Source organism: Drosophila takahashii, chromosome 3L (assembly GCF_030179915.1).
Source record: "Drosophila takahashii strain IR98-3 E-12201 chromosome 3L, DtakHiC1v2, whole genome shotgun sequence".
Lineage (NCBI taxonomy): Eukaryota > Metazoa > Arthropoda > Insecta > Diptera > Drosophilidae > Drosophila > Drosophila takahashii.
The window spans coordinates 7,212,861-7,227,649 of record NC_091680.1 but is presented as its reverse complement, the minus strand read 5'-3'; the positions used below and the strand labels follow the sequence as shown (position 1 = coordinate 7,227,649).

At 36.5% G+C, this 14,789-nt stretch overlaps 1 protein-coding gene across 1 annotated transcript; it reads left to right on the top strand.

Moving 5' to 3' along the window:
* Positions 1-437: 437 nt before the first annotated feature.
* Positions 438-13,853, top strand: Lkr (Leucokinin receptor). Its single transcript, XM_017148310.3, has 8 exons — positions 438-514; positions 6,873-7,077; positions 8,133-8,335; positions 10,466-10,614; positions 10,681-10,802; positions 10,874-11,100; positions 11,178-11,369; positions 13,146-13,853. The coding sequence occupies exons 2-8, from the start codon at positions 7,011-7,013 to the stop codon at positions 13,851-13,853; spliced, it is 1,668 nt and encodes a 555-aa protein (XP_017003799.2). The 5' UTR covers positions 438-514; positions 6,873-7,010.
* Positions 13,854-14,789: the final 936 nt, after the last annotated feature.

Below are 14,789 nucleotides of genomic sequence, written 5' to 3'. Positions count from 1 at the left end.
GCCACCGGAAAATGTTCGATGGCCAACAGGTTTGAAGTGCAACTTGTTGTGTTTTGAGTGCCAAAATCCCCGACTTGAGTTTTCTTTTTGGCCCGCCTTGTCCTGGTACTGGGAAAATTCCGGCATCGTCGGCAACGGAGTTCGTACTTTTGGGGTTCGTGTGCGTGTTGCCAACAGTTCAACAGTTGTTCCAGCCGAATAAGAACCTGCTGCCAACAGTTGATAACGGGAACTCGTGCGGCCAGGATGCTTAGCTGCCTGCTCTAAAAAAAGGGAAAACCATCTAGTGAAAGTAAATTCAAATCCTACGAAGAATTTAAGCTACTTGCTAACGGACTTTTAATTAGAATTTCACATGGAAAAGTTAATTGTGGCCCTCGGGCGAAGTGAACCGAAATAAAACTATATTAATACCAATTTAACTGCAATCCTTTTTCGGGGCGAGAACGTGAGTGCCGGAAGTTCTAGAGTTTCGGCTGTGGTTTCGTAATTCCGGGATTCACAGCACCTGCGGGTAACACTCACATTTATTACAATTAGACTTTTCGTGGCGCAAACTTTGTCCCCTTTTCTCTCTTCTCACCTTTTCCGTTCTATATGTTTATTGCTATATCTTGACGTGGTGTTCTTTTATTGGATTATGGTTGTTGGCAATAAGATGATCGCGTGACGTGAGAAAGGGTAGTAAAATTCTTAGTGCAAAATGTGGCAAAAGTTCTAATAACGATTTTAATAATAGCGATTTGCAAGGAAAGATTTGGGGTAGGCTATATTTTATACCTTTTAGGCTTAAGGGTCGCCATCCCATTTATAGCCCATAATACAAGCATATATGTTTGCTATTTTAATTATTTATTAAGGCATTAATTAATTATACGAAGGTAGGTTATGAAATATTTAAGAGAAAATATAGTTAGCATAAGAAAACAAGAACCGAAACTGGCTAGACGAAGTTTTAATACCCTTGCATATTTTCTGAAATAAAATATCTTTAAAACAAAATAAATTTAGAAAATTAAATATTTAATAAGAAAATATTTAAAGTTTTTATTGCATTACAAACGTTTGCCCAAAAAAAGTAAAGCTCTCTGCAATCGTATAAAAATATTTTCCATATTAAAAAAGTATAAAAGCTGGAATCTTTTCTACTTTATTGAAGTTCTTAATAATATTGTTTGTTCTTTTGTATAAATTAAATAATTTCCTCAGTTTTCAAGTTTGAGACTTTTGAATTACCCCATTACAATACCTTTTCGTTCCATTCGAAGGTCGTGACCTGTTCAATAATTGTTCACAATCTCTGTTATTTTTTACGAGCCACGTGTCCAAAGGACCGGGACACCTGGGACTCGTTGTTTTTTTTTTAGGGCGTTCTCAACCATAATGCGCAATTACATGGCCAGGCCACAAAAGGCAATCATCGGTGGTCAGACATAATTTCGTTATTAAATTTAAAAAGAATTTTAGTCTAGCTAATTTTAGCATTTGAAAAATGGCTTGCAATGAAAAACCGAGAGAGCAGAGCAGCCGCAAAAGGGCGAATAAAATTGGCAGGATATTACGCAAGCAATGTCAAAGGAGCGGCGACCATAATGACAGACACTTAACAAGGTCCTTTGATGGACGCTTTGGGCTAAGATAGCCCGAAAGTGGCGAAGGAAAATTTGTAAGAGGAGCCAGTTAAATGAACTGTGGGAAAGTTCTGCTCCCCAGCAGCCAAGAGCACTTTATCAAGTGTTTCGTTTCCAACTGAATTCTTGATGATGGGCAAGCCTTTTTGGTCAGCGATTGTGCGAAAACATTTTATCTAGCTTTGCGCAAATTAGTAAACAGTCTGAAATCATTTACCTGCCAGCCCCTTGGGGCATTATGTTAAATTAATTTTTAATTGATTCGCCTTTGAGCAGCCAAGTCTCAAGTGGCCATCAATTTGCCATTGCCACTCGCCTTAGAAGAGGGTCAAATAATTTCCGCTTTTCTTTTCTTACTTGAAAATGTCAATCCCAGGAAAATGAAATTAAATAAGCCTAGCACGAAAAGGTTACAAAAAGTTTCCTCTGGAAAATACAATTAAAGGAGATAAAGCCAAAGCTCAAAGCATTTCCATGTCAGGGGGTTATCTGAACTTTTTCGTGACATTTTCCTAAGCGGTTGAAATTTATCACCACTTCTTTGACACATTAACCAAGAAGCCAAGCATCTTAATTACAATCCTCGCTCAACCAAGTGATTATTTATTAAAATAAGCCTAGACAGCTGAAAACATTCGTCCCAAAAGACCAATCAAACCAGAAACCGTAAACACACGCCGTCTAAGTTCAGGCTTATGGGTCCAAAGTCCGTTGGCATTGTAAGCAAAGAGACACACACGACGACCCCTAGAAATTACACGCTCGAATCTTAAGCCAAAAGCTGGTCCCTTTACCTCACTCACAGGATCGAATGAAATATATAAGCCATAAAAAAGAAGATACGGTTTTTGGGGTAGAATTGAGAAAGCCCTTGCATTTAAATGGCTTTATTTAAATAGATTAAATTATACTATAATAAATATAAGACTACGAAAAATATATAAAATTATTGAGGAAACTGTAAATCATAAGGATGTTCATTTATTTCAGAATAAATCTTGTCAACTAACAAACTTCATGACAAAATCTTTATACCCCCCAAATAAAGAGTATTGTAAGGCATCGGCCTACAGTTGCGCTTTTATTGGACATGTTGTCTTTTCTGTTCTTTTCTTTGACTTTTTCATTATATTATATCTGATGCCTTCGCATGGCGATGGTATAAGCCTTGCCATAATGTGACTGTTGTCGCTCGGCTTATGCGTCGTATGCGCAATATTCAATGTTATTTAAAAGAACAGGACGTGAATGTGGGAGCTACATTTCCATATTACATCGTTGTCAACTGGATCTCACTGATGGGCGAAACTTTTGATGCTGCGCTACACGTTGCCAGCCAATATGAATTTTCACTTTGATCTCCTACGCCCCACTGACGGTCTAATAGGATACACTTTTAATAATATTCGCTGCTTGAACAACAATTTCCATTCAAAAATTTGTTATTCAATTCAACGGGCTCACCGGGCTCTCGGCTCTCCATTCCTGAAATTTCACAACTCGCACAACACGCACGTGCGACCCGTGTTCCTTGTTTGTGCCAAGTCAAAAGTCTGTAAATTTTACAAATTAATGGTTAGGTCCTGGGTGACATGAATCCCTGTTGCTTTGTTCTCGAGTGTGGTTCAAGTGAAATTCATGGGAAATCTACAGCAGCACTTTTCATGCCGTCTGGTGTCTCGGACACGGAGAAAAATAATTGTAAGGAATGGAAAATTCCACACTGAAAACTTTTAAAATTAAATAATGTTTTTAGTACTGTTAAGATAATTAGGTAATAAGTAATAGGTTTAAAGTAATTCTGATTAAAAACTTCACAATTTCCATCTTGATTTATTTCTTTCTGTGCATAATTTCAAAGGCGCCCCATATACCAACATATACGTCAGCTTAATGGCCCGAAAATCTTTGGCTCTCAATTAGTTGACCATCAAAATTCAAGCCAAACACGAGGGGCACAAATAAAGCGAGACTTTCCTTTGACGTTAATTAGAAAATCTTGGCGTCTCGCATGGCCAGACTAATTGCACTCACTGGTAAGCATAAACGGATCCGACAGTTTTTCCGATTTTCCTGCCCCGCTCCTTTCATCACTCAAGCCACTGAAAAATTGTATACAATTTTTCAACTGGCTCGCAGCGAATCTTTGCATAGGACGCCCACACAAAAAACCACTTTCTGGCTTGGCCTTGAAATTGCGCTGAACCTTTGATGAAGCGCCAACTAAATGAGTTAGCGGTGGCTGTATGGTGTCGTATCCCACATACAGACAACATACAACAGCAAACGGAAATTTCAACAATGAATGACGACAGTCCCCATGTAGTTTTTTCACTTGAAAAATGGTATTAGGTCCTAAGCTGGCGTATTTTGTGCAGCCTCCACAGTTGAGCCTTGCAAATGGGTCTAATTTTAGGATTTTGGGCTGGCAGTTAAAGAGGATTAGAAAGCAAATGCTAATTCCAGTGAAAGGCAGCTTTCCACTTGTATTGCCATCGAGTACTGCCCATAATACCTTAGAAAATATGTGCACATACAGTTGCGAAAAAAATAATAGCACCACTTCGTCACAGGTTCTTAATATTGAAGAAAAAAGTGGAAAACGGGGATTTTTATATAAGAAGTGTTTTTTATTATCTTGATTAGTATTCCACCTATTTGAAAAAATTGATACGGATATCGAAAATATTGTCTACATATAATTTTTTCAGATTTTAAGAAAAAAAGTCAAAAAAAGGTCGAAAAAAATAATAGCACCACTTCCGTTTTCTTTAAATAAAACGTTACGATGCGCTAATATTCTTATGTATAAAGGATATATTTTATGAGATTTGACTAAAACTAACTTCTCCTGATATCCAGACATCAAATTGATTACCATTTGGCAATACAAGGACATGTTGAAAATTTTCCAAGTCGGAAAAGAAAAATATTTAAAAAAGAAACATATTGGATGGAAAACGGTCATGAAAACCGGTTGGATTGGTTAGGTTTTAGATCATCTTCATTAAGAATGGCTTAAACTTTGAAGGATAACACAGAAAAACCGAGTCCTGGCCCATTTTTCCTTCAAAAATGTTATATCACAAAGCACAAAGAATCTTATCAGGGCCAAAAATAAACTAAAACACGTGCTTAAAATATCAGCGAATATTTTAATAGTTGTATAATGTTTCAATAAACAAATTTATAAAACATGCACTTAAAAAAAAAATCCTATCCGAAATGCGAAACACATTTACAAGGGCATAGGGCTCGTCAAAAAAACTTACAAATGAATGCCCGCAAACTTATGAGAATGTGTGAAGGCAAAGTTAAATTGGGTAAGAAGAAATCCTTTTTATAAGTCATGTGTCTTCTAAACACCTAAATTGACCAAAAACATGGTGCCAAAACATCCATTTATTGAGCATGGACCTAGTATTAACATAAGCTTGTTTTTCCTTCTTGAAGTAAGATCAATACGGATGAATACATCGTTCATGAATCATCCTATGATGTAAATAGTAATACGGTAGTAATTCGTAGCTTAAACTGAATACAAAATACTTCTTAAATGAATCTTTGACCAATAAAATCCGGACAGGATCACGGTCAGGATAGCAAAGAAAGAGTTCGAAAGTACTCAGTCAGCAATATACAGTGACTTGTGTACTCGCTTGACCATAACACAACCAAAAATCTTCGAGTTTTTTTTTTAAAGACAGTTTATACAGTTAATCTAAAACGTCTTAAATCATTTCCGAACAAAATTTGAAAATATATCATGACTTTTGGGCCCCAAACCTTTATAGGTAGGGTCCTGACTTGTTTAATCGATAGTAAGTCATTATATCCAAAAATCGCAAAAGATTTTTACACTTTAAACTTAGATTTACTTGTTAGCTACCGCCAACTAAAGATTAAGTTACCCATTTGTCATTTTTCTACCTTTTATTCTATTTTTAGAGAAGTGGTGCTATTATTTTTTTCGTACGTTTTTCCAGTTTTGCTTAGATTTTCTTAAATAAGTCCAGAAACCTTTTATAAAGCTAACATTTTTTTTCATATTCAAATTATGTTTAGTCTTACTATTTAAAACCCGTTTTGAAAAGTTAAAAAAGTTAAAAAATGTGAGTAGGGTGACTAGTTAAATTTTTTTTGGGTTAGTGGTGCTATTATTTTTTTCACAGCTGTATGTTAGGTGCAACTACAAAAGAAGGAAGTTTACGAGTGGTTTTATTAGAGATTTTGTGGCCGTGCTTTAGGGTGGTTCCATGTAGTTTTTGTGGCCGGCACAATAAAGAAATAATGTTGATGTTCGAAACCATATCATCTTCCTCTCTGAGCCATATAATATTTAAGTTTATTTTTTCATCTAATAAGAAAAATAAAATTTGCAATGTGTATAAATTTATCTAACAATTTGTATATGTTTTTAAACTATTTACATGAAAAATATGAAATGGGAATTTTCAGTAGCGCCATTTATGAATATTTATGAATATTTTAAACTGCATGTGTATTTAACATTTATAAAACCAAATAGAATCACCAGAAATTCCTCTAACATTTTATTCATATAAAAATAAATCAATCTATAACAATTCCGTCTGGCGATAAAATAAACATTTAGTTGCCCAATAAATTAACAGGTCTTCGCTGTGTTTACACTATAGAAGATAAATTAACAAGTCCCCACAATGTTAACAATTCGATAAATGGCCAATTAACCGCACTGAGCGACCTATTCACAGTCATTCAATGAACTCGGTCAGTTTTTGTTTATCTTTTTTAGGAACCACCTTAATACGGTGTTTTGGCAACATATGAGAGCGTTGGCGTTGGCGTTGGCGTGACTCTTCAATAAAAACATGAAAATATTATTTGGGGGGAAACTGTTTTCATAAGAAACGAAATGCTGTTGCACTGCCCCTGGTCACCAAGCTGAAAATGTTGAATTTCGGTGCACTTTCAATTATACAAAACAAAGTTTTCGCATGTGAAAGCTGACAGGTGATGCCACCTGAGCCATTACTCATGTCCACCCACGTGAAATTGGTCAGTTGCTTGAGGGAAAAAGCTGAGATTGTTTGATTAGCTTTTCCATGTTCAATGTGGATCATTTGTTTTACTCGTTGTTGTCTTCACTCTTGATTTACTTCGACCACTGGAATTTTGTAGGAGATAACTTTTTACCAATTTTCTGACAGCTTTAAATTAATGTTGTAATTTATAACTTTCTCTCTTTCTTTTGTTTAGATTGCAATGCTGCCAAGAGCTTCCTGAAGATGTATTGCACTAGATAAGCAGAGGAAAGTCGGACCAAAGTACAAGGTTTAGAGGATACTATTTCCTCATTAGGATACAGATAACCAAAATAAAAAAAAAGATAGTGCCATGGCAATGGATTTAATCGAGGACCGCCTGGAATTATTGCCCGGAGCCGAGGAGGAAGCGGAATTTGGTAAGCATTTCCAATTCCCTAAGCCCTTTAAGCAACTGGGGACATCCAGCTCATCCGACTGGACTAAATTGACTTGACGTATCATCAATCAAAAACATTGACAAGTTTGCCTTTGTTTTGACAGTTCGCCGTTAGTTCTTTGATCTTGAATCATTCATGAGAATGGGGGGTTTGTGGTGGTGAATTAAAGGACCACTTAAATTGACTGAATTCGATATGAGCCAACACAGGTGATATACTCGATAATGCTAATGAAATCCAAGTCAAAGCCAAACTTGGTCTATCAATATTTTATCTAAAACTGGACGTAACGTATTTGGCTCTATAAATTTTTCTCTCTGGCATTATAAATCCGATTCAATTTCCTTGACGTTTACCACTCAGCAGGAATGTCAATGTCGTCTGCCCTGCCACCAAGCTGACTGACAACTGACACTAGAATTAATCTGCTACTGTCAGGCCAAAGAGATTTTTCACAAGTTCAGCGCTGAAAGTCATGGTTATAAATGAGCAGAAGATAAAAATGTATTAATTCTCAAAATAAATTTGTAATAAATGTATGTAAAAATATCAAACCATCTATGTATGTCATTTAATCTATAATGACAAAACAACGTAAAGAGTTCATTGCTTTTATTGCATATAGTATTTAGTTTTTCATAAATTTAAAATTTTGTTAATATATTTTTTAGTTACAAGGACATTAAAAACAAATTTTAAAATTATTATTTTTTAATAAAAAAAAAAGTGTCTAAAAGTATGCAGTAAATAAATAATAGTCGCGTCTTACTATAAACTCATCGTAATTTTGAGTTTAAAATATATTGTTGCATACTTTTAGACACCTGTTTTGACATTCAAAAGTGATTTGAATTAGCGCTTTCTGTGTCACCTCCAAGTAAATATTTTTCCATGTCTTGACTTATTATTAATTTCAAATATTATTTTTTTCTAATTTTCTAAGATAACTTTTTATTTATCGTATTTTAAATTTCCCCTAATTTTTCTAAGTGAACTTTAATCTAAAGGATAACTATTTTTCAATCCATTCGCAGAGCGCTTGTACGCGGCTCCCGCTGAGATTGTGGCCCTGCTGTCCATCTTCTACGGGGGAATCAGCATTGTGGCTGTCATTGGCAACACTTTAGTCATCTGGGTTGTGGCAACGACGAGGCAAATGCGAACGGTGACGAATATGTATATCGCTAATTTGGCCTTTGCCGATGTGATTATTGGCCTCTTTTGCATACCATTTCAGGTGAGTTACAACCGCAATGGGTTAATTATATTACTGGTAATTAGGCCTATATTACCTGGCTATAAAATGCATACATTACACATTGCGCATACGCAGTGTGGATCCTGTAAATTGATGTCGACTTAAATGATTTTCGTATATACATAAATCAAACAGAACAACATTATTAGCATTAGTTTTCACTTAAATTTCGCCATGGATAGGCAGTCCTTAATGGGCTACACAAAAACACACAGATTTTCGAACCGCACAGGGCGCAGAGACATCAATTTTGGCATAATCCGGCATCAATTTAATTTCCGGACAGCGAGCGCTCATGTTTGGAATTAGAAAATTGACACAGCCTCCTCCTAGCCTCCTCTCCTCCCCAAAAAGATAGCGGTAATGGAATATTACCTACTTCCAAAATTTTAATGCGATTTTCGGTTTATGTGTTAATGGGATTAGTATTCCATATAAGCCACTGAAAATAAAGTGCTAAAAGCCAAGTGAACAATTTTCTGAGCTCTCTTTTTCTGCCGGCAACCAATGAAAGCGATTTGAATTTGTATGTGATACGGGGGAAATTGTATAGCCCCATTATCATCTACTGAATCGCTGGCGTTGTTATTGAATGCGAAGCTCAAACAGAATTTGCTTTGAAAATGCTGTTTAAGCGGAAAATGGTCAAAGATCAATAAGCACTGAAAATTTGAATAAAATAATAGAAACATTACTTAGTATGCAGTAGCCTGTTTCACGGAATTTCGCACTCACATTCAAAACAAATTCGTTGCACGTTTTAAGGGCGTCATTTTAGAGTCTAACACTGCCTTAAAGAGGGAAAATAATTATTAATAGTCAATATTTAATATTAATTGTTAATTGCATTGTTAACATGATTCTGTGAAGACTTGATTAGGTTTTAAATTAAAAATCCATTTCAAATTAAACTTATTGGTCAGGATGTAATAGAAAAATTGGAGTAATATAAAAATGTTTAAATAAATATTATGGTAAAATCCTGTTAAATACATAAATATTATTTGTTATTAACAAGATAGTATAAATCGCAATTTAATATAGTAATTCAATAAAAAAAAGCAATTTTTAATTCAAATAAAGACTTTTTAATATTATTAGCACATTGCAAACAAAACTTTTCCTTTTACTAGACCACTTAGAAAGCCTCCAACTAAGTTCACTTACAGGCATTCCTTTGAACTTTGAACTTGAACCAAAGTCAGCCTTCATTTTCCGCACTTAATTTATATTAATCCCGCAATCAAACAGAACTTTGGTCCTGTCATAGACGCCAGTGAGTGTCATCAATAAGCTGGCGAGAAAATTGCAATTTGCGGCGGCCATTGAGTGGTAAGAGTGGAGTGAAAGGAGAAAGCGCGTTCCTCAAATATCCGCAGTAACCACACACACGTTTTCACCCACTCCCACGTAAATCAGAGACCAACAACTGAACGGAGATTTTGGCCATTTATTTGCCGCCGAATCGTTGGGATAGGGCCAAAACTGAACACCCTCCACAGAGATTCCTGTTGTTTGCGGTCCTGTGTCCATTAATGATGTTTGCCATGTGACTTGAATGGAGGCGCAGTTTCTGCTTGATTTAATCATCGCACATCGCACTGGCCGTCACACGTGCCGGGCTTTTTTCTTTGCACTGTAAAAAATAGTTTCTGAAAGAGAAAATAGTATTATTTATTCATATTTAGCAGTTTTGGGCTGGGTCTTTAAATTTAAATTATAATTTTACTCAAAATCATTTTATTTATTATTTTTAAATAGATTAAATTTAATTTAAATTTTGAAATCACTTATAAAGGTGTCTAAAAGTATGCAATAATATATTTTCAGTCCGGAAATCTTTTTCATTATGAAAGACCACGATGTTTTACTGCAAACCAGTTTAATTATTACTTTTCTTAATTTTAAAAATACTGAAAATAAATGATACCTTTATAAGCAAAATTGGGAAACATTAAATTTTAATTATATAATGGTGCAAAAAAGTATGCCACAAAATATTTTGAATCCTGGTTTCCAATGACATTATTAGTCCTGAATTATTTAATATTTTGGAAAATACCATTAAAAAATATTTACTAATATTTTCTATATTTTTTCTCCGTACAGTTCCAGGCTGCACTTCTGCAGAGTTGGAATCTGCCGTGGTTCATGTGCAGCTTCTGCCCCTTCGTCCAGGCTCTGAGTGTCAATGTCTCCGTGTTCACGCTGACCGCCATCGCAATCGACCGCCATCGGGCCATCATTAATCCACTTAGGTGAGTCCGGCCCCATATTCGATTCGAAATCGACCGGAATCATTAAAAATCGGCTTACACATGCAGGGCACGTCCCACAAAGTTCATATCGAAGTTCATAATTGGGGGAATTTGGATGCTGGCCCTGCTGTTCGCCGTGCCCTTTGCCATCGCCTTTCGGGTGGAGAAGTTGACCGAAAGGTTTCGTGGTAAGCCAATACGATTTGCATGGATTAAGTGCGAAGCATAACCAATTTGCACTCATTTCAACCCAACGCAGAAAACAATGAGACCTACAATGTGACGCGACCATTCTGCACGAACAAAAACCTATCGGATGATCAGCTGCAATCATTTCGTTACTCTCTGGTCTTTGTGCAGTATCTGGTTCCATTTTGTGTCATCAGCTTTGTCTACATTCAGATGGCGGTTCGTTTGTGGGGGACCCGTGCCCCGGGCAACGCGCAGGATTCACGGGACATAACCCTGTTGAAAAACAAGAAAAAGGTGAGTTTTACAGGGGGGAATGGGTATGCAAATCTGTTCGGGATTTAATTTCCTCTTTTTGTGTCCCTCTCTGGCAGGTCATCAAAATGCTGATTATCGTGGTCGTTATCTTCGGACTCTGCTGGCTGCCACTGCAGCTCTATAATATTCTGTATGTTACGATCCCGGAAATCAACGACTACCATTTCATTAGCATCGTCTGGTTCTGCTGCGACTGGCTGGCCATGAGCAATAGTTGCTACAATCCCTTTATTTATGGCATCTACAACGTAAGTGGGAGTATGGGCTACGATAATAATGATGATTGTTTGTCCTGTTTACCGGGTGTCGGATTTGCATTTGCCTGTCTGGGTTTTGATTGGCGTCCTCTGTTTTTCCGCAGGGACACGTTCATTGGAGTCGCACTAAAGGGATTTGAGTCTATAAATGGGAACTAAATTTGCCAGGGAATAGTGGGGATTGAAGAGGGACTTAAGGACCTCTTTGGTTAGTTTTGGGCCTCCAAGTTGGGGGAGTTAAATATTGACAGGGGGATTTTATGGAAAAGTGCTTTGCACACGGGAGACAACCTTTCAAAAAATGTCCTACATTTGAAGACTTTTTTCCTAATCAACATAAGTAAACATATTGGTAAAAAGTTTTTTTTAGCTTTAATAGTTTTTTTCCACATATTGGAATTTATATGCTTTAAATTTTCTTAGACATTCAATTCAAACAGAATTTTAAAAAATATAAATCCATTTTAAACAAATTATATTCTTGACCTAGAAGTACATAAATAAGACAAATAAGCTTGAGTTTTCTAATTTAGCAATTCCTATTATCTCATCAAATCAAAACACAAACATGAAGAAAAAGCAAAGGATACTTTTTGTCGGAGGTTTCATGGGCTCACAGCTCAAAGAAGCGTCGAAGTAAGCGAAATTCGTCTCACTTAATTTCATTCGAACGAATCGATTACTTTGTTGATTTTTTGCCCATTTTCCCATTCTCTGATTTATTAGCATTCGCGTCACATTTTACCAAAAATAAATTTTCGGCTTACTTTGAAACAATTTCCAATTTCTTTTCGCGGAGTACCAAAAATAGCTGACACAAAAAAATACTTTGTCAAAGTTAATTAAAGCATCGCTCCACTGTGGCCAACAGGCAAAATGCAAACACCTACAGTCTGAGCCGCAGGAATTGTGAACCGCAAAATGTAGGCAAATCCACAAAAATCTTCGGAATGGAATGGCAGAGTGGCAAACCGATAAAAGCAAAGGAAAAACCCAACGGCTGTTTGCCTTGACACTTAAATTGTCTGTAAAAGATAGATTGAGAGCGAGATCTGCGAAAGCTCGTAAACTTTTTCCTTCTCCTGGGTGGTGAGTGCGTGAAAACTTTGTCAACAAATATTCTATTTTACTGTCAGCAAAGACAAATGGCATTTGGCGGCGGAGGTGGAGATTTTTCTAGACCACGTTCATTAGCCAAAAAGATGCCTTAGCTGGCGGCAAGTTTCGGCTTTCCTGCCACTCCACATTTTTAATTAGCTCGAAAGAAGACTAAAAGTTGTATTTCGCTGGTGCAGCGAAAACAAATATCGAAAAACTTGAGATAGAAATAGCTCTTATTTTTTTTTTGCCTTTGGCATATCACAAAGTTTGTTGGGAAGACTCCTAGTTTATTTTAAGCATATAACGTGTGTCACTTTAATATTCTTCCTGCGACTTTGAGGGAGTTTAAATAAACCGAAATTCAGAAATATTATTTAGAAATACATTTAGAATAAATGACATACATTATTGCAAAAATACATTGACAAAAGAGACTGAAATAATTTAGATAAATTTGTTAAAAATATACATTTAACATAATTTACAATTTTATATTTTTAGTATGGTTCATAAAAATAATTTGTAAATATTATATGTTTACTAAATATTTTCTTCAAATATTAAATTTCGATTTTAAAGGGAATTTTAAATTAATTTTTAAAATATTTATATGACAAAGTTTAGACAAAATAACCAAGCCTATTTTATTGTTCTTTCTCTGCACAGGAAAAGTTCAAGCGGGAATTTAATAAGCGCTTCGCCGCCTGCTTCTGCAAGTTCCAGACGAGCCTGGATGCCCACGAGAGGACCTTCTCGATGCACACCCGCGCCAGCTCCATAAGGTCAACTTACGCCAACTCCTCGATGCGAATTCGCAGTAATCTCTTTGGCCCGGCACGCGGTGGGGTCAACAATGGCAAGACGGGTTTGCATATGCCGCGGGTGAACGGGAGTGCTGCTAACAGCGGGATTTACAACGGAAGTAGTGGGCAGAGCCAGAACAACAATGTCCTCGTCCATGGACACCACCACCATCAGAGCGTGGTTACCTTTGCTGCGGGTCCCGGGCTTTCGAGCACAGGAGGTGGTGGAGGCGTCTCAATGCCACCGTGGCGCCGAAACAATTTCAAGCCCCTGCATCCGAACGTAATCGAATGCGAGGACGACATGGCACTCATGGAGCTGCCCTCGACCACGCCCCCCAGCGAGGAGATGGCCGCCTCCGGCGCCGGGGTCCAGTTGGCCTTGCTCAGCAGGGAGAACTCCAGCTGTATTTGCGAACAGGAGTTTGGCAGCCAAACGGAGTGCGACGGCACATGTATACTCAGCGAGGTGTCGCGAGTCCACCTGCCAACAGGCTCACAGGTGAAGGAGAGGGAGAGGGAGAAGGAAAAGGAGAGGGAGGCATGCAAGTCTCTGTGGCAACCACTTTAATTTAAAATAGAGTGATTTAAGTTGTAGCCGTGTTCCAATGACACATTCTTAAGACAGAAGTCCTGAAAAAATATGGGAAAAAATACGAAACACATATAGTAGAAGAACAAAGCTTTTCATTTCCCCCATTAATAAAGCCTTTGTAGTTATATATCTTTCGCCTTAGAAAAGAATCCTTATAAATAAGTAAAGCCCCCAACTATGTAGATGTGCCATTGGAACGCGACTATTAACCTCTGTGATTTCGTCTTAATGAATTGTGATTACAAGTCCCATTGCTGATAATTGGTTCGCAGAAGGATAAGGATACGTATTGATTGAATTGAGTGTGAATGAGCCATGTACAGAATTATAATAATTGTAACTTCAAATTGCGTTCCTTAAAGCACATAATATATGTAAACTTAAAATCTATTGTTTAAACTTATTTCAAAGCCAAATTTCACCAAATCAATTAAAATAGCAGAACAAAACAAAACGAAAAAAAAAATCAAATTAAATAAGCACCTGAAATCAATTAAGTAGCATTAAATTAAATTATTCAAATAGTTATTTAACAAAAATCCGATTATGTATTAAAACCTACAAAAGCACGCAGCTGGATGTATGCAAATGGAATGTACAATATTTGTCATTAAAAAAAATCAGAAAAACAGAAAGGCTAATTAATGTAATTATTATTGTATTAAATTACCAAACGAAAACGAATAAACATTTCGAGTCATTAAGCAAACCAACAAAATATACGCGTATTCCTTTTTGTTCTTAATTACAACGCAGCACAATAATTATTGTTTATGCGTTGGTCATTAATTGCATAAATAAAAATGGCTTCCTATTTCCGCTTCATTTCGTTGGGAAAAGGAAGCATTTAATATTTTAATGATGGGAATCTGCTGTAAATTTGCAAAATTAAGAATTTGAGTTGTTTGACTT

What these genes read in the sequence shown, in the direction of transcription:
- Lkr (XM_017148310.3), top strand. Translation starts at nt 7,011, where the DNA reads ATGGCAATGGATTTAATCGAGGACCGCCTGGAATTATTGCCCGGAGCC. An exon ending in TGTTGAAAAACAAGAAAAAG is followed by an intron (nt 11,101 to 11,177) that starts GTGAGTTTTACA and finishes CCTCTCTGGCAG; the next exon opens with GTCATCAAAATGCTGATTAT. An exon ending in TTATTTATGGCATCTACAAC is followed by an intron (nt 11,370 to 13,145) that starts GTAAGTGGGAGT and finishes TTCTCTGCACAG; the next exon opens with GAAAAGTTCAAGCGGGAATT.